Here is a 19267-nt window from a genome sequence, read left to right as displayed (position 1 = left end):
CTACCAAAAAACCTTCTAAAAAGAATTAAAGTAATAATTATATAATTAAAAATATTAATTCTCGTTAAAGAGCTCAGCTAAAATCTCTGCCATACCTTCTACCATCAAAATATCATCATCACAAAAGCTAACAGAACCTAACCCATACTCCCTAGAAAGTGGTTTTCTCCAAGATGGTTCCTAAAAAAATTTTTTAAAAATATAATTCATGTTCAACATGATTTTGAGTATTTAACAGCTATGCAATGCAGCAGCTGAAAAAAAAAAAAAGCCAGATAAAAACAAATATTATGCTGCTGAAAGCAAAGCCAAAAAAGTTTGTTAGCTTTTCAACTCCATGATGTAAACTGAACTTAAGGAACATGGTGTGGATTTCCTACAATCTATACACCACACATTTGCTGGCTAGCAGCCCTAGATTGTAGCTCACCAATTTAAATTTCTTGGCTTAAATGTATTTCCTTGATCAATTTTTTAATTTCCTAGTTTGAAATCAAAACTTAAAAGTTACAGTTACCACCTCTCACCCAGGCCAACAAAGGGGCAGGGGAAACAAAAGACAAAGAAAATCATGACAGAAAAGGTTATTTCCCAAGTTACTTTGAGATCAGTGAATACCTGCACAGATAATAGATGGAAAACAAATACAACAAAAACAGCTTAGAATAGAATGGTTAATGTATTACAAAACAAAACAAAAAGTGAAGTGCAAACTGGAAGAAGGGAACGAAAATAGTAAAAAAATTAAAAAGTAAAAAGCCTTTGAACACATTATCAGAGAATCTAAAAAATGCAGTTTTATTATGGAATCTATTAGAAAGTGAATTGTGTAGTAAGATAAAGTTATGAAACTAATTGGACCAGCTTGAATAGAAAATGTCTTGGAGAAAAAGGCAGAAAGACAGATGATCCCAGGCAAAAGACAAAAATATCTAAGTTTAACGCCTCAGAAGGGTCCTGAGGATACCAGCACAATTACCATTTTACCGATTACAATCAGGCCATTTCAGAAGAATGTTAGTGGAAAGAAAACCCTCTTTATCTCACATGCTATAACTGAGAAGGAAGTGAGATCTCTTAACCACATGAAAAGCACTACAATTTCAGAAGTGTTACACTACAATGAGTCCTCAGTCACTTCCCAGTTTTTCTTCAAGGCAATTACTTCGCCAGTACCACAGGGTTTGCTGGGTCTGCCTTCCCTTTGGTATTCTGGCCAGAGCACAAAGAAAAAGGCACTGCAGCACATCTGTACTATTTGTAATACTTCATTCTGGTATTGTCTTCCACAATAACTTAGTGTAAATATAGCTTTGGGTTTCAGGGCACTTTTTCTTCCTCCTTTCTCCCTCAGTGACCCCCAATTACTGGGTTTGCTGCCACCAAAAATTGTTAAGGCTTCTCTTGAAACTATTCTTACCTTCAAAGAACTGCTGCAAGGCCTCATTTTCTCCCACCACATCCATGAAAAGCCAGTAGAAGCGTTTTGCTTTCCTGCTACTTGAAGAGCTCACGTTGGGACAAACGCACTCTTGTCCAGATGATTATGAACATGCCAAGGAACACATCATACTTCTGTCAGAGGTTTCAATGACTTTGTCCCAGCTGATTTCATTCCTCCATAACTAGAGCCAGGGTTATACTTAGGCTTTATGTAAAGGACTTAAACTACACATAAAGGAGAGCTAACAAGGCTTTTGAGGCAAGATGATGTGTGTTCTATCTGGTCAGTAAGTCTAATGTTCTCGTTTTAAGGACCTTTGGTCCCAGTACTAATCACACATGCGCAAAAAATGCAGCAATAAAAATTACTTATCTTGTCTTTGTACTTTCACACAGGTCATGTAATTAGTAATACTGATGAAAGCAACAGTAATCAAAAATGCAAGAGCAAAGCCATCACTGGTAGGAAAGTAGAACTTCTATGTTGTTACTATTATTAACAAAACTAAATGACATATTAACTTGTTTGTCTAATGTAACATTGGAAAACATATGGGAAAGCAGAACACGGAACAAAGCTCTTTTAAGGCTAGCAGCAAACTCCACTTTCTCATAGTTCATCTTTAAACACTGAAAACTTCTCATTCTGTCACCACTAAGCTAACAGGAGAAAAATACTCAAATGTTTTGAGTAGACATCTAAAAAAGGCATTTGGTTATGAACAAAAGTTCCAATGAAATCTGGAATTAGGACAGTTTTGGAAGTAATTATATCTACCAGCCAAGTAACTGTTGTCCAATTTTTACAAGTCCCAGGCACTCACAGCGACACAGGTTTCTCATGATGAACAGCTCATATGAAAAACCTGAGTATGGGCATGAAAACAGAAGCCAGTCAGCATTTCCAAGATGTTATGTAATTGAGCCAGTCATTACTACTGAGATGTACTACATGGGGTCCAGCTTTGTCATCCCTAATACAAGAAAATACAGCGTAATACATTTTAGATACTACCATGTATAGAAAGGACCCTTCTCTCTGCTTAAATGAGCAACAGGATTTTGTTGTTGTAAAGGATATTAAGTCAGAATAGCACCAGCTACTGGCTACCATTTGCCTACTGCTAGCTAATCATGGAAACAGCTCTATCTCATTGTCTAAACTAAGGATTAACAAGCATTTAGGAAGCATTTATGAGCCTAACATAAAACATTAACACCAATAGACACAGCTTGTTTTCTAAGAGTGACTAAAGCCAGACTTCCTTAGCATTATTGAATGAACAAACAATCCTTTAACCGTTGCTAGTAGAATTATTCCAGGTTTCTACAACAGATTGATAGAAGTATTCCCTCAGTACTAAAATAGCCCAGCTTGGCCATACATACTCCATTACTAGTAATATTTAGGTTCAGTTGTTTGTTTTACCTTAACATTGAAATGCCCAGTCAAAGCCAACACTTGCAAAGTGTTTTCAGGCACATACAAGCAACGCAAGTATGATATTAAATTTCACTGCTCATTCTATTGACTTTTATGAAAACAGAGAACATTGCAGTAAGATAATGATGAATACTGTTGGTTTTGTTCAGCATCAAAGAGATCTGTATCCACTGAGATGCCTCTTGTTAAAAAAACAGCTGAATAAGCTCACCTTCTAATGTTTCTCAGTTCACCTGCCAAAGTTTTAATCTTATGTGCAACTGACAAATGCCTGTCAGGACTTCGATCTAATGTTTTTCCAAAAAGGCAAGTCTAGTACATACCCACAACTACGTTCCTCGTAACATCATCAACTGCCTGCTTTCAGCTGAGACAATGCCCAGGAAAAAAATGATCACTTGAACTTCAAGTGCCAAGTAACACTTCCAACAGAAAAGGCATCTTTCTTATGAGGCCATGATCCTTTTTTGGGTTCTCTGACAAGTTTTTTCACACACACAAATTGTATCATCATATGGAAATTATCATCAGCATGTTGAAGAAATCACATAATGGAAATTTCCGAGTTTCAAGAACAACTGCTGGGAAAATTATGTATAGAACTTTGAAAACTGGAAATCCCAGAAGAGTGGGAGAAAAAACCAAATAATTTAAAGGAATGAAAAAATCTAGTGAAAGAAGACTAGGGGGAAAGATAAAGTTTTTAGCAGTCAGATAGGGATCAGAACAGATTTCTAACCAAAAAACAAACAAGATAATTTTATTGTTCCTTCATATTTGAGAAGCACCCTTCATTAAAGAGAAGATACTCAGGTTTACTGTGCTGTGACTCTTCAATATACAATATATGTATTTCTCTTCTTATGTACGTATTTTTAAAAATTTTAAGAAAGCAGGCCTTCAAACAATTCCAAGTTCTCACAGCTGTCTGTTAAGTGTATTGGCATACATGCGTAGAGAGCTACGTAGGGATACGTGAACACTACAATGAAGAAAATACCAGGCATTTATTCAGTCTTCATAAAACCAGTTTTACATTTTAGAGTGTGTTATTGAGGAGATTCACATCATTCTGCATCACAAAGAACAGAAGACAGAGACTGTTTCAGATTAACACTTTAATCAGAAGTTTTGTTTTTAAATGTAAATTACAATCACTGATACACCTGCAAGTGCTTACCACATTTGTTCAACTAAGTATTATATGTACGCATATACAGCATAGGTCAGTTTAAAACAATCACAGTACTTCTTAGTGCCATCTGCAAAAGGAGAAAGATCTTGGACCCACTTTGTGGAAATAAATATCAAATGACAAAAAAAGGTTCAGCAATTTTAGTTATGTATATTCGATGAAGGTCATGCACGCGCAAGAGTAAAAAGATTTAGAGCTCTTCCTTGTAATACCCAAGTTTTGCTAGTGACATCTCTCGTCTCAGCTGCATAACTTCCCAGAACATCTGATCCACTAAAAAAGACAGAAATATCATTAAATATACCAAATTCACATTTTATTTCAACTGATGCATTCAGGCTGCCTTACTCTACATGAGTTATGGGGAACTTCCTAACAAACATCTGGTAAAACCAGCATAAATATGTGTAAGGGCTAATTGTGCTTGGTTTTGATAAAATTTGTTCAAGTACATATTCTAAACATTCTAAATGAGATTTCTATAAAAAACTCCTCAGATTTTAGATTTCTTTAAAATGGAGAACAGAACTATATCAGTACTTCTTGTCAGCTTCAATTAATTGCAATTTCTTATTTAAGCTTCCCTGCCCCTTGACTCATTTTCTGTGGAACTAAATGACTACAAAAAGAAAAAAGGAGAGCTTGTTAAGAATTGTTTCACCAAAGAATCTGTAATTTAGTTATAATTTTGCCATTTATAGCCTTTCTTGCTCTTTTTTTCTACAGTAATCTGCCAGCAACAATAAACTGGGTAGGAAAAAAAAAAGGGTAGAAAACCCTTTTTTCTTACTTCATCTGTATCTTCCTAAACACAATAAGCCTAGTGCATAGCTTAAGCTTCTAGACATCACAGCAACATAAATCAAAATCATGGAGTATGTAATTATTCAAGACTAAATTTCCATGCAGTCAAGATCCTGATGTAGATTGTCTACAAATCTCATTAACTTGAACAACAGTGCAAGCTCTTCCCTACCGTATTTCAAAAAACACTTTCGTAAAAGTGACCTCTGTCTTAAAAATTATATGGTGCATTAGTGCAAATGCATGCAGCGGTACTACACAGACAATTATGATGAGTGCCTACATTCTTGTGAATGTATTGTTGAAATCCTTACATAAAGCTACAAATGCAAATTCTATGTTTTAGTGGTAAAGATGACAACTGAGCTGAAACACCAAACTCAATTTTTTTTACAAATTTCTTGTGAAGAATAAATAAATCTGATAATGCTGAAAGTATTTCATTATATGATGTAAAAACCCACTAATTTTTTTCATCTCAATAGCAAAATAAACAATTTTTAGTTGAAACTTCACAGGTCCTTTTGGTCAAAGTAAAAGCCTTTTAACTACAAACCATATTAAAACTTAAATAACACATTTTCAAGGTCTTCAGTGATGATAGTAAATCAGTAAAAATTACCACCATCTGAAGGTTTTATTAAACATAATTAAATATATGAAATAGCTGCATTTCAGGTGAATTCCATGACCCTTTGACAATGAAAATTAACAGCATTATTTTTTGTAAGGAAAAGTCTATCTATCACCTCAGGAGTACTTCAGGTTAGAAATATTTGGGTGTAGCTAAAATCCTGAGCTCTTGAAATTTGGAAACATCAGGAAGAGATGACTATAGGTGAGGTAGCAAAGCAGGGCTAACTCTAGCCAAATTCTTGATGAAGAAAATCCACAGAGACTCGAAAACTGGAATAATGAAATGCACAGACATCCATAAACATTACAATGTTTAACTGTTTTACTTTACTTTCAAAAATACAACTGAACTAAAAAAAATTTACATTTTCACAGTGAAAGCAAATATTTTAATTTACTATTGACACAGGGCTAATGACACTTTTTCCACTATCTGTGCTCAGTATTTCTGGGAGCCTAAGTGATATGACCTGCTTCAAAAAAAATTTGGACTGAAAGCTGTTTGGCAATATCCTTTGACCTGGACAGGAAATACCATTAAATCAACTGTGTGCAGTTTAAACACAGCCAAACCATCTTCCTTTTCTTTTATAGTGATAAACACGTAAAATGTGCTTGAAAATTAAGACAAAACTATGACTCCAACATCCAATATATTTTTAAATTCCAGAATTAAGTAACTAGGTTTACAGTGAATATGTCTTCATGAACATATTCACAAAAATAATGTTTTCTTCTTTTATATGGACATATTGAAACCACCTAGAACAGTTAAGCAAATTTCTGAATTACTGTGCAGACACAATTTAAATAGGCAGTTGTTGGATAGGATATTCTAACATGACCAAAGCAACTGGGTAACAAAGGTAGGGACCCCCACCACAAGCTACAGCCTGAAGCAATGTCAGTAAAAAATACATTTCTCTTTTTGGGTGGAGGGTGACCAAGCCTTACATTTATAACCAAAGCCCTAATCGAGATTTGGCCATGCTACTGCAATGCTCTGATTTCTCAGCTGCAGTCAGATGAATGATTACAGATTTTCTGTATCTATAAAAGGTTACCTGTTAACTTTTCACAATTTAACCCAAAATATTCTCTTTTCTTGCCAGTTTCCCCTGAGAAAATAATCTGACAAGAACAGCTGTCTCAATTGTCACTGCACAAAACGAGAAGACATGCCAAAACATCAAGCTAAAGAAAAAATGGCCCAGATCAAACCAAATGCAAGTTTTTTGCATCCAAAATCCCTCCATATTCTGTAACAGAGATTTGATTTATGACTACTGTGTGGAAAAACTCTGGCTAACTCCCCTAGTTAGATTTTTTTTAACATTTCTTACTGTATAGGGGGGGTTTAAATGGACTGAAAATCAATACACTGGTTTGTTGTTTTAAAATGTAACTTCATTGGAGACAAATATGGTGAAATATCACCATATTCTTGAAATTACAACACTGACTATAAACTGATGGCTTTCCTGTAATGTCAGCTCACAGCTGTTGTGCACAGATAGCAACTTTTTGGCACAGGCACTATGTAAACGTCTCTTTATGTACATCCAACACAATTTTTTTACTCACCATCTTGCTGCTTCAACAGCCCTTGCTGGATGTATCGAATATATGTAAAGAAGTTACACACAGAAGTGATCTAAACTCATATAAAAATAATGGTGGTTAATATACTTTTGTATAAAGGTATGGGAAAAAAACAGTAAATAACTACCAGACAAAATTAAATCACAGTAAATCTACTTACCCTGTAACGACAGAAAGGAGAAATGTAGTAATAACTGCTTGAATCTCCTAATTTGATTCTATGCTTGCATGACTTACTTTGTCCACTGAGAGCACATTTCCTACAAATATAAAGGTCACATGATTCAATAAACAAATCTGACATTAATGTCTAAACACCTGCATGTGTTTATGGCATTAATGTAACTGTTTCATATCGGCACAGATAGATGAGTATCTACCTTCATTTTAAAAGCTGCAATTATTACATTATGTTGTCAATTATTTTAGTTCCACAAGGCCTAATTCAATTTCAATACTGGTGTGTTATAATGCTTTTTTTGAATTCTAAAACTTCCTTCAGGTCTGGGAATGCACTTTCATATTCACTAATTTAAGCCAGCTTGACAACTCTGGCACAGTGGGACTTCTTTAATTAACTCTTGATATGTCAAATAAACATTTTTTTAATTATTAGTTGATGCCAACATTTAAACAGATTTTTTTAAAGTTCTGCTTGATATTGTATTTCATTATAAAAAAAATATCAGCACCACAGAAGAGCAGTCAATTCTTTGAAGCTTCTCTTAGATGCATTTTAAATCCAGCTTTGCATTTATGCCCAAATTGAAATCGTATTTTACATTCAGAGTATAAAATCTTTTGGGACAAAGGAAAATGGGCTGTCTGGCAATAATTCTTTTCGTTACCATTACAAAAAGTGAGAGTAAAATAATCAAATTTACTTCTGGTGTATCGCAACTATGCAGTATTCAGGAAAAGTCGTTAGTCACCACAAATTGTTCCCAAAAAAAAAAAAAAAAATTTAGGAAAACAATGAATTTTTAAAGATGAGAAGAATTTGATTTATTCAGAATGTCTGTATTACAGCATCTCAGATGAATTGAGTTGTCATGGCAACCACTGTTTCATTAATTTTAAAAGCTGCTGGTTCTTTCTCCCATTTCTACCTCATGAAATTAGGGAGTCTAAGAACAATTTGCCTTTCAAAAGTGAAACAAAAATTACTAAGCTTCTGTGTTCTGAACAGTGGCTCATGGGCCCTTTTAAATTGACTGCAGCTGGTCCACAGAACCATGTAAAACAGGAGAAATTTGAACAGTGTATATGATTTTCCATGGCAATTTATGACAACTGACAGTAGTTCATTGATACAAGAAATCCTATACTAGCTGAAGCAAGCTGGATCACAGTTTCAGTCTAGCTTTTGTCAGAAGACAAACCTTCAATGCTAGGATAATAAAACCCCTTTTTCCTTCTGGTTACATAATTGCCTTCTCTATGTTGTCTTCCATCACACCAGTTAAATGCTGAGGGTGTCTGCCAGTGACTCAGTTTCACACTGTATGGCACATGCAGCTCAGCGCTTTGTTCCCCATAGGGACAATTATTTTAATCTTCTGGGGAAACCCAGCTGTCTTTTGTTAAGGCAGCACTTACTGCACACCATCACAGGCACCATTCAGGAAATTCTGTATATTAAGAACCCTTCTGCACTACCAGCACAGCTCTCTGTCCTCCGCTCCTTACTGTGCTATTCGGGCAGTTAACCACTATTTTATGCATCTGTTCCCCCCCACAAATGCACAACAAAATGACTTCTTTAAAAATATTACTCTAGCTTTTGTTATCATTTATTTTCAGTTTATCTATATTATGTTACCCATTTAAGAAGACAGTTTCAATTAAAAAAGTGTTTTGCACCGTATGAAAATAAAAACCTGCAACTGCTACACCAATTCAGGGAAAACTGGAACACCTGTTTCCCATTCAGTGCCAGTAATAATATATAAGGCAAAGCACAACTGCTGTTAAATTACACTTAAATACTGCGTATTTCTTACCTATTACTTATCTACAAGTTTTTGTCGGTACAGAAGAATTGGAAAAGGGAGAAAAGAATTTTCCTAACCTTTTGATACACCTAAAATAACTAAATTACAAACTGTGCATTGTCATCTCAAAACACTAATCTCTATCTTGCAAATATTTAAGGATTTTGTAAGCTCTGATTTGAAAGTTATCCTACACTGGAGAAAGCAGGTTAAAAATCTCCAGAAATTTCTGAATAATGAAATTGAATCTCGTGTCTGGTTAAGTATTTCATCACATCAAGATGTAGTGAAGTTGCTTGAACCACAATGACTTTAAATCCATTTGCCAATTGTTCTTTAATGACACATTACTTGTTTCAGTAGTTTCTGACTGTCCAGATTCTCTACTGCTTTCATGGAACATAGCTTACAGTGGCAAATCTTGGATAGGAATTCACTACCACTTGAGTAGCTCCAAAACTGGTGTGGGCCCTTCTGATGAGAGGCTGCTACAGCTCTAAAAGTGTGTGTTCTAGTGACAGGAGAAGTTGAAGAATATTTGAATGCTTGAACTTTGTAGGCTAGAAAGGATCAAAGACTAAGTCATAAAACACAATTTTCATTTTACACACCTTCTTTAAAGAGAAAGAATTTTGAGATGTGTTAATTGTAGTTTCTCTTCCACTCAACAGAGGAAAAAAAAGGATTAAAAAGCAATGGCAGTGAGAAAGAAAAAAATCTTAAGAGTCAGACGAAAACATTTCAATTGAAGTTTTCTATTGTAAAACTGAGCTCTCTCGAATCAAATATTATAGAGTAAATTGTCAACTTGTCTAAAATACCTCCAACAGAAAAGACAAGTCTTTCTCAAGATTTGGAAGGCTCCAGATTAATCTCGAAACTGACCTTCCTTTCTTACTCTGACATACACTAAGGCATCCTACAATCCCTTTCCTTCTCCACATCATCAAAGCTCCAGTGCCTCAGGGAAGTCCCTCCCACCTCACTTCAGTGTTTGTATCAGTACCTGACAAGTCTTGTTTCACATTCCTCTAGGACCACTCCAGAACCTCTAAATAAATTTCCTGTCATTCAAGCATACTTCCTACTTTACGTTCAAACTCTTATTCATCTTCATTCCCACTTACATTCCTCCTGCTCAAATTCAGAGGATTAACACTCTCTATATTTCTCCAATACCTCAGCTACCTTTGTCAGCATTTTACGTAGGTCCTAAATTTTTTATGCCACAAGTACTCCAGATTTCGGAAACCCAGCCTGTACTATTTCAATACCTATTTTTTTCATGATGCTTTCCAGCTGAGAGGCCCTAGTTCAAAAGCTTCTGTTTTAAATATCAGAATGGTCTTCTCCAAAGAGGTGAAGGTTACTTTCGGGGTCAATGCATCAAAAGTCAAGCAAACAGCTCTCCCCAAAAGGCAAGGTTTGTTCTTAGGTTTTTTTTGAAGTTTCATTTATTAGTTGCTTACTTTCCCATCAAATTTGTAACAACAATCTTGAAGTCTTAGATTTTAGGAAATTAAGACAGACAAATTTTACTGAGGTAAACAGTTGATAGCAATTTTCTCAAGCCAAGAGATCTCAAATGAATCAAGATTATCCCCTTGTGTTAGCTCAACATACTTTGGTCCCCCACATTCAACTGCAGAAGCTTTCACAAATCGAACAGGTTGCAAGCCAACAGGTTCAATGCTCAGAGTGTTGTTTTCAACAGCTTCCAGAACAGCTGAGGCCAACTGCAAGAGAAATTTAGAAAGCAGTTAAAAACAGCTCTGCTTCATCCATTGCCTCAAAGCAGGGACATATTTCTTCTTCTAAGAAGCTAAGAACACCCACCCAACAAAACCAAACCAAACCAAACAAAACCCAACCCACCAAACAAAAATTCTATTCCAAATAAGATTTCACTTTCATCATGAGCAAGAGGTCCCATTTCCAAGCTCCTGTTTAAATTCTGCCTTCCAAATAACCCTGCCTTCCCTGAGGCAAGCTACCTTCCTTTACAGCCAGGAATGTAGTCAAGCATGTTTAAAATACTAACTGTATTTTCAGCCTTTCCTCATACACCCAAATAGCACATGTATTTGTACAGGCTGTGTTCTTGCCAGAGACTGAATATGGCACAAACTTTATTTTAAAAAATTGGTCTAATTTTATTGCGTGCTATGAAAAACACAAAATTATGCTGCATCCATCCTTATCTTGAATAAAACAAGTAAACGTTATGTCACTGTTTTTCAGCTAAGGATAGCTCTAGCAAGGCGTTCAAACAAGTTAAGACTGAACAATATATAGAAAAGCCAGTTGCAACTTCCGAACACTAGTCACTTAAAGTGCAGCTTTGCTCATGTTTTTTACATTCACTCTTTATAAACAATCATAAGACACTGGAAATGTGACCTTTTTGCTTGATTGGACTGAACACTTGCCCAAGACCACTGTTTCAAGTAACAGCCATTACTTGATTTAAAAAAAGGTGCAACTTATGTTACTATTGAAATAATTTTGTGCCAAGGTTCCTTCCTACTAAGTAATAAAGATATTTTTTCTATTGTACTTTAATTAAGAACAGAATGTTACTATTGAAGTAGTTAAATACTCTCTCTGACATCTCCCAAAAGAAAAACACTACACATACACACAAGAGGCTACTGAGAGTTAATGTAATACTTCAATCATTCACATAACTGCATTTTCAATTATTCAAAAACATAACACATGTGTAAATTATTGTTTGGCTTAACTGCACGCTAGCCTATCAATAGCCAAGTGAGAAGTTGGTCACTACACACAGCATCTGGAAACAATATATCGTGTAACTGACAAGTGCTAGAACCCTCACTCTTCCCTTAAGAGGCAATACACATCTACAGTAATTATATTACCAGTGAAGATCAAAATCCAAAATTAAGTTGCTGCAAAAGACAACAGGATGGCCTACTTATATATACTGCAGAAGCAATTTAATTCCCATAGTAACCAAGCAAACTTTTTAGTGGGAGAGATTCATATGATGCTGTACACCAACCATAACAAACTGGTGTACAATTAACTAGAAGACTGCACGTGCTTATGGCCAGAAAGTAACAGTAGATGAAAAGCATGGGTAAAGAACATAACACCTCCTGAAAACGACAGATAAACATTATGAAGAAAACGTAGGAGTTTCTATGTGAGGTGTTTAACTTTATTGGAAAAGAGTATTAATACTTAAGAGACTTTGAAATTTCTTATCATTTTTTAATAAAAATCTAAGAATAGGCTCCCTTTTCCCTACTGACTGATACTACAACTACAACCTGTAAATGCTGCTTAAGAACAAAAACTAAGTAAATCAGTTGGATCTGTAATCAGTTCCATGTTATTTCCAGGATAGGTAAAACTCCAGTCTTTCCTCTGTATGGGAGAATGTGTAGGAATAACACAAGGGAAAAAGTCTCAGTTTGATTCCTCTAAAACCACATTTACAAACTGCCCCTGTTGAATCTAAATCCCTAAGTCTAATTCTTGTAACTCAAACCTCTCTTCAAGAAAAGGCCCAGACTGTGCTTGCAGTCTGCTTTGACTGATACGAGAGAAAATCAGTCCATAAAATTAAATATATTGGTCTCTACTGCCCCCTATATAAACAAGAGACAGAACATGACTTTTACACTGTATTTGAAGTATCAGGAAGAAAACTTCCATCCCTCCCTACAAACATCAGACAGACAGGAGTAACATTTGAAGAAGTAGATCTAAAAAGGCCGTATCTGGAAGAGCACTAATGGAATAGTGAAGGAAAAAAAAGGTCATTTCAATGCTCCAGACCAAACTTTAGGACTTCACTGTAAATTGTCACACACCAATGAAACAAAAATGGTTAGACTTCATATTGAAAACAATATAGTAGTCTTTTGGCTCCATGTAACATATTCAAGGGGAAGACGTCAGTGACCACATTAAGACCATTTCCATTACCTCACTTTTGGAGAAGGTTAAACATGGAAAAATATCTTCCCGATAAATTTTGTCCAAGAAAGGACATGTTCTGTCCATAGTAGGCTCATCCTTCCAAGACCTGAAGTCATTGTACAGAGACAAGTCAGCCTAGAACACACAAAGATTCAATATTTTAGTAATGTAATTATCACACTAGTGTCTACCATTTGCAAATATCCACAGGTAAATAATAAGCATTAAAATGCTTTCTATTGTAATGTGAAAGAATGCTATTATGGTTCAGCTATGAATACTTTCTTAAATCCACTTTCCTAAGCCTGTAAATTCAAGCAAATCAAAACATACAATTTTCAGTACACAGAGATAATGCATCTACCGGTTACCACTACACCAGGGACAAGTTAATTACTTTTCCCCCATTTCCTAAGCTTACAGATAGCTTTGAAAAACTTATGAAGAGCCAGAAAACAGTTTCCATCTTCATGGATCTTCATTACAGTATTTCAGTCCACCTCTATTTATATGAGTTAAGAAAAGCAAAGAAATTCAAAGAAAACAACTGCAGTCCTAGACATTTTACACGTTCATGCTGCATCTGACCCAAACATGCTGCTATCCAAACACAAAAAGAAAATAGACTAACACACTGAATACACTAAGAAAACAGGAAGTCAATGTACAATTCAATTAAAAGTACACTGTTATTCTTCATTTTTCACCTTTATGCCAAAACCCTCTCCTATACCTCCCTAAAACAGAAAGGCAAGGATGCTCACTGGGAATGATTTATAAGCCCCACAGCTCCTCTAGTCAAAGAGGAAACGCTAAAATTACCTACTAAATCATGCTAGGATGAACTGTGTTCTGTGTTAGGAAAAGATAATTGTACCTGCTGTGGAAACACCTTGTTTTGTCATCTCCATGCTGAGATCAGTTAGCAGCAGAATGGCACCCACCCAGAGTGGTGGTCCAGAGATGGATACTAGGTTGCTATTAAAAATACATTTCCATTATGGGGCAGCCTGTCCCACGGGCTTGCTACCCACTAACAGCCAGAGCACACGGAGGTGTTCCCAGAGCACATTGTCTGCTTTAGGGTTACTTGAGAAAGATCTCACTCATGGGCTCCAACACTGCTGCAGGAGTCGGGGTGAGTGCTTCTGACATATGCTCCTAATCCAACATATAAACCTAACTCCAATCCCAAAGGGATATGCAACACCATCCTGCTCCCCACAACACGATCCTCAGACTGGTTTTGACATTCTGCTTCAGCACCTTTTCCCCTGTTTAAATCCCCTTCTTGAACTACAGCAGACCTATACTCCTAAAACTCCAGAAAGGATGTACACTGCAGTAGAAACATAAGCCAGGATGTGAATTTATAATTTTGTACAATTAAAAACAAATAATACAGATAAGATAATGAAATGGGGAAATAGCATATACTAAAAATTGATTTTTAATACTATTTAAAAGATCAGTATGCTGCTTTGAACCAACTTCAGTCTCTTTTTCATTTCCCAGGCATTACGCCTTCTCTGAATTCTCAGCACTTTGCCATTCTTCTACATGTATGCTTTGGGGGGCTTCTTTCATCACTTTCAGGGGTTTTTGGTTAAACTTTATTATTTTTTTTTCCTTGAAAAGTAACCTACAAAAATTAGACTGGAAAATTTGTTTTTTGTTAGAGCCACTTGCACTATGCTCAGGTACAATCAGGAACAACTACCTTAATTAAGCTAATCTGTAAGTGTTCTGGTTGCTAAGCCACCAACTTCATTGTGCAAATGGAATTCAATAGGTGTAACTTGCTTCCTAAGGGAACGTTTCCCATAACTTAAAACCCACCTCAGGTCTGGCTTTAAAATTAATACAATCAAGAGATACCAGCAGAAAAACATCAATTTTTGATTTGTAGTCTAGAATTCTAAAAATTAAGATGCATTTCTTATTAACTTGGTTATTTTCCAGATTCTCAATTTTACCCAAACCTACAGTTTATAAAGAAGCTGCCTTGAAAAAAACTGTTCAGTGACCATAGCTTGATGTTCTTCCTTTTCAATCTACAATGCATGATACACGTGTATCTCCTCCCTGCCTTTACTTATGCTTTCACTAGATACCAGTTTCGATTATCTGAAATTAAATATACAATCAAATGTAATAATAATTCCAGTTAAATTTTTTTTTATGCTTTCATTACAGTAAATATGACATCAGCAAAATAGCTCTTTGAACAACACTGATGCATTTATCAACACTTCTGGTGAGATCCCCTTCTTGAGGGGATGCTACCTGTCTGCTTAAGATCCGGCTTATCTCAATCTTTTTAATGTCCAAATTCATTAGACATGTCTATTTATCATAAAGGTTATTACCACATGCTAGGAAGTATTTCTCTGGGATGTTGGCACCTTTCTAGCTCCACTGCAATTTAGGGTGGACAGCCAGCCACTCTTGACTCTGTCTACATTCCACAAAGAAATCTGAGAGCTGACCTCTTTATACCCAGCTCCATCCCAAAACACAAAGCTCTAGACTCTGCAAAAGGGTTCAAAGCTATTGGCTCAGGGCCAACACACAGCCCTGAGCAAAGGTACTCTTGACCCCGTTTTGAAGTCAAGTCACTCAGAATCAAAAGAATGAGATTCAAAGAGTAACAACTCAGTGGCAAGAACAACTAGCAAGAAGGGGACAGAACTAGGGTTTCAGACCCAATCTCCCAGAAATGCAAAGAAATTTACCTTAGAGCAGCTATAAAGAAAACCAGTAAATAAAGCACTGGATAACAGGAGCAGATGGGAAGGTATGCCTCCCCTGCTTAAAACAATGTCCTACCTACCACGCCAAAGGCACTCTTGCTTTTTTCACCCCATTCTACATTCCATTAAATACCCCTGCTCAGAAGAGAAATAAGAATACTCAAGTCCCAGTGGGTGGAAAACCCATGTGTTTCTTAGTGATTCCCTAGGCTGTCACTGGAAGAAAAAGTCACCAGTTTGAGCAGTCCTGAGCAGCCTCAAAGTGTCTCCTTATGCAGCCAACAAGAAGGAGAATGAACTGAAGAAAGTGTCAGGCAGACTGGCTCTTCTGCAGCATGTCCTCCATGATCACCACGTTCTCTCCATGAGAAACTGAGGTAAAACGTATTTCTCCCATCTCTCACTCTTGCACAACACTTAAAGAATTCATTGAGTCATGACCTCGGTCAGATGCTTACGAAGTAACCGGATTCCACCCCAGTTCTCCTGTTTGCTGAAGGGCAACAAGGACTCAGTTTTAGTAAGGAAAATATCCTGGATACCACTGAAAGTGGGCAAGCAGGTTATAAGTCATCTGATTTTTTTTTAAGTTTGAGTATGAAACACAAACTGGAAGATGCCTTAATTTTCTAAGTTTATAGTAAAATGGTGTCTAGTACAAATGCAGTTAATGATGACTGGAAAAATAAAGTATAAAGATCCAGTCAGCATATTACCCCTCTGACAATAGTCAGTAGCCACAGAGCTGGCTGAAGAGACATCTGAGAGAAAAGACAGTGATGTGTATTCTTTTACAGCCTCAAAACTTCTAGCAGTCTGTAGCTAAAAAAGCTTTCTAAGCCAAATATCCTATCTTCTATACACCTTGACAGGCTTTTCTTTTGTCACTTTGCATGACTTTATTTTGAACATATTTTTAATCTTGCTTCCTCATGACAATGTTTCATTATGTACTGACTAAAAATTATTTTCCTTTTAACTTCCAGAGTTTTCATTAATTCATTAATAATTGTTCATCACTCATCTTCCCCATGTCACCTGAGATTGCAGAGATTTTTCTTCTACCTCAAGTTATCTCTCTACACAGAAAACTTTCCATTAGGTTTGACCATATATGTCACACTTCCTTGTATTTTCACAATTTCCTTTCTGAGAGGAATATATCATAGCTGCGTGTACAGAAACAAACTTTTACTACATGTTCCTACAATATAATACGTTTTATTTAGTATTTATTGCTTTCCTAAGGACTTCTAAGTCTCTGTAGGTCTTTGACCATCACTGAACACTGAGATGGGGTTTCAGACAGTGATCAACAAGGACGCTATCTTTTTTTCCAGTACAATGTAGCTCTTTCCAAATTCACAACTGCAAGCTTGCTAGTTGCATTTTTTTCCTAGATGCCTCGTTTCTCATTTACTGATTTTTGGATTTCATCTGCTGTTCTACTAACCACCCAGTAAAATAAGCTCCTTCTCAACTCTTTGGTCAATTTTTACTACTACCATTCCAAGGACTCACGTACCAAGCTCTCACCTCATTATTTCCCCATTTTCAGTTATACCAGTAGATTTAAAAAACAAGCAAACAAACCAACCAAAAAAACAAACAAACAAACCCTAAACCATACCAAAAAAACACCCACACAGGCCCCAGGATTCCAGTGACTCTTCACCTGTTCTCTAATAAATTACTGATTTCATCTTTTCCCTGGCCTCTTTCACCCACTACCGATCTGTAACACTACTCTTCCTCTTTTCTATGGCAGTTCATACAATGCTTATGAAAGTCTACGAACTTTCAGTGATGGACTTCATAAAAAAGCCACCAGGACATATCATCCAGTTATATTGTTTGGGGTTTTTTAATTACCATGTGCAATTCCAATATATGAAAACTTATCTTCCCTTAATGACTTAAAGGTAAACAAGACTTGGAAAAAACACCTCCTTATTGGTATGTAAAGGAAGCTCTTTCATTAATGAAAAACGTCTCTAAGATTGTAAACATTAAATGAAGATTAATATATACCATATTTATTGTGAGTAAAACAAAACAATAAAGCCAGTTTATCAGCAAAAAGAGAACAATCCTTGTACATTACCTCTCTACAGTCTTTTACAATTGGCTGCACCATGGTAAGGTCCTGATGACTGCCACCCATAGCACTGCTTGTACTCTTGTTTCTTGCATGGCCCTTCTTAAAAGGAGTTTTTCCACCAGACTGGAACTCCTTAGTTGGAGATGTTGGTGAAGTAGACAGTACTAGTGTTTTCAATGCTGCTACTTCAGCCTGGAGGACATCAATCTTCACGGGGCAGGGGGAATAAAGTCATTAACAAACAAAAATATACTCGTTTATAAATATGTTAAATCAATTAACATCATCTCTGGCTATCTTGGTGCAAATCAAAACTTCATCTTCCAACAGTACTAACACACAGATGCCTGTGCAATTGCATATTGCAGTAACATCGGCTTCCTATGCACCTTGCTGGCTGACATGACACAAACACCGTGTCCATGGGTGTTTGCTAAGAATATGTCAAGCAACACAAAACAACCGAGTATATATTCTAAAAATGTATACAGGTAATGCTCTATCTTTATGATTCACATTTCAGATTTAAAACCATGTGAAAAGACAAAACAAACTGGGAAAAACTCACCTTTCCTTGTGCTTCTTTTAACTGTTTTTCTGCTGCCGCTTGTTTGACATTTGCTTCTTTAACCATTTTGTGTGCTTCCTATAAAAGATGTTTAGCTAGTGTAAATGCTTCACACAAATTTACAAAAAACCCAACAACTAATGGCATACTTTTGCTTCATGAAGACTACTTGTGAATATTAAGTTGTGCAATAGTCTGAAATGAAATAGCTACATTAAAAAAAAATCCCTACAAATCTATCATTTTGATTCATCACTGGCACCTACAGTTCTCCTTGGTTCTGAGCCCAGATTCAGCAACTCCACCCACCCCCCTCCAGCAGGAACAATACCTGTCAGGAACACCAAGCTCCAGTCACGCTTTGGTGGCTGACAAGTTCCTTGACCCCCAGGAGAAAGACTCAGCCAGTAGCAACAAAAGCAACATAGGCACAGTAGCACATTCAAAAGAACGTCTCCCTTCTTGTAGCCAGAACAACCAGTTTTAGACAACTGTAAATTTCTGCACAAAGGAAACCAGTCAAACAACTATGAAGTCTAAATTCTCGTCATCAATAAAAGAGACAAAACAACAGCATAAAAACAGTTCATCATTTAATAAACATTTCTTAAGTAGAATGGAAAAAGCACTAATAAAACAATCCAAGTAAAGAAACAAGGCTAAACCAATAAAGAAGGAAGCATAAAAGGACTGAGGGTTTTTCAAACATCCTTTTACGTCATACCTCTAAGCCTTGTTGTCTGTAAAATGTATTTGTTTAGGCTCTGATCCAG

At 36.1% G+C, this 19267-nt stretch overlaps 1 protein-coding gene across 3 annotated transcripts in view; it reads right to left on the bottom strand.

Annotated features, from left to right (window-relative positions):
- Window positions 1-3985: 3985 nt before the first annotated feature.
- LOC104698382 (RAB3A interacting protein) overlaps window positions 3986-19267 on the bottom strand; it is a 33089-nt gene continuing 17807 nt past the window's right edge. For 2 of the 3 annotated variants that reach the window (XM_039570871.1, XM_039570870.1), the window contains 7 exons: window positions 18495-18572; window positions 17930-18133; window positions 13079-13207; window positions 10742-10854; window positions 7285-7384; window positions 7107-7176; window positions 4005-4355 (listed from right to left, as the gene is read on the bottom strand). In XM_039570871.1, the coding sequence (XP_039426805.1) occupies window positions 4273-4355; window positions 7107-7176; window positions 7285-7384; window positions 10742-10854; window positions 13079-13207; window positions 17930-18133; window positions 18495-18572 (777 nt within the window). In that variant the 3' untranslated portion in view covers window positions 4005-4272. Of the gene's footprint in view, window positions 4356-7106; window positions 7177-7284; window positions 7385-10741; window positions 10855-13078; window positions 13208-17929; window positions 18134-18494; window positions 18573-19267 lie in introns of all 3 variants that reach the window. The other variant, XM_039570869.1, reaches the window with a different exon arrangement.

The sequence above is a fragment of the Corvus cornix genome, chromosome 1A (assembly GCF_000738735.6).
Source record: "Corvus cornix cornix isolate S_Up_H32 chromosome 1A, ASM73873v5, whole genome shotgun sequence".
Classification (NCBI taxonomy): Eukaryota; Metazoa; Chordata; class Aves; order Passeriformes; family Corvidae; genus Corvus; species Corvus cornix.
This window is presented reverse-complemented; position numbering and strand designations above follow the sequence as displayed.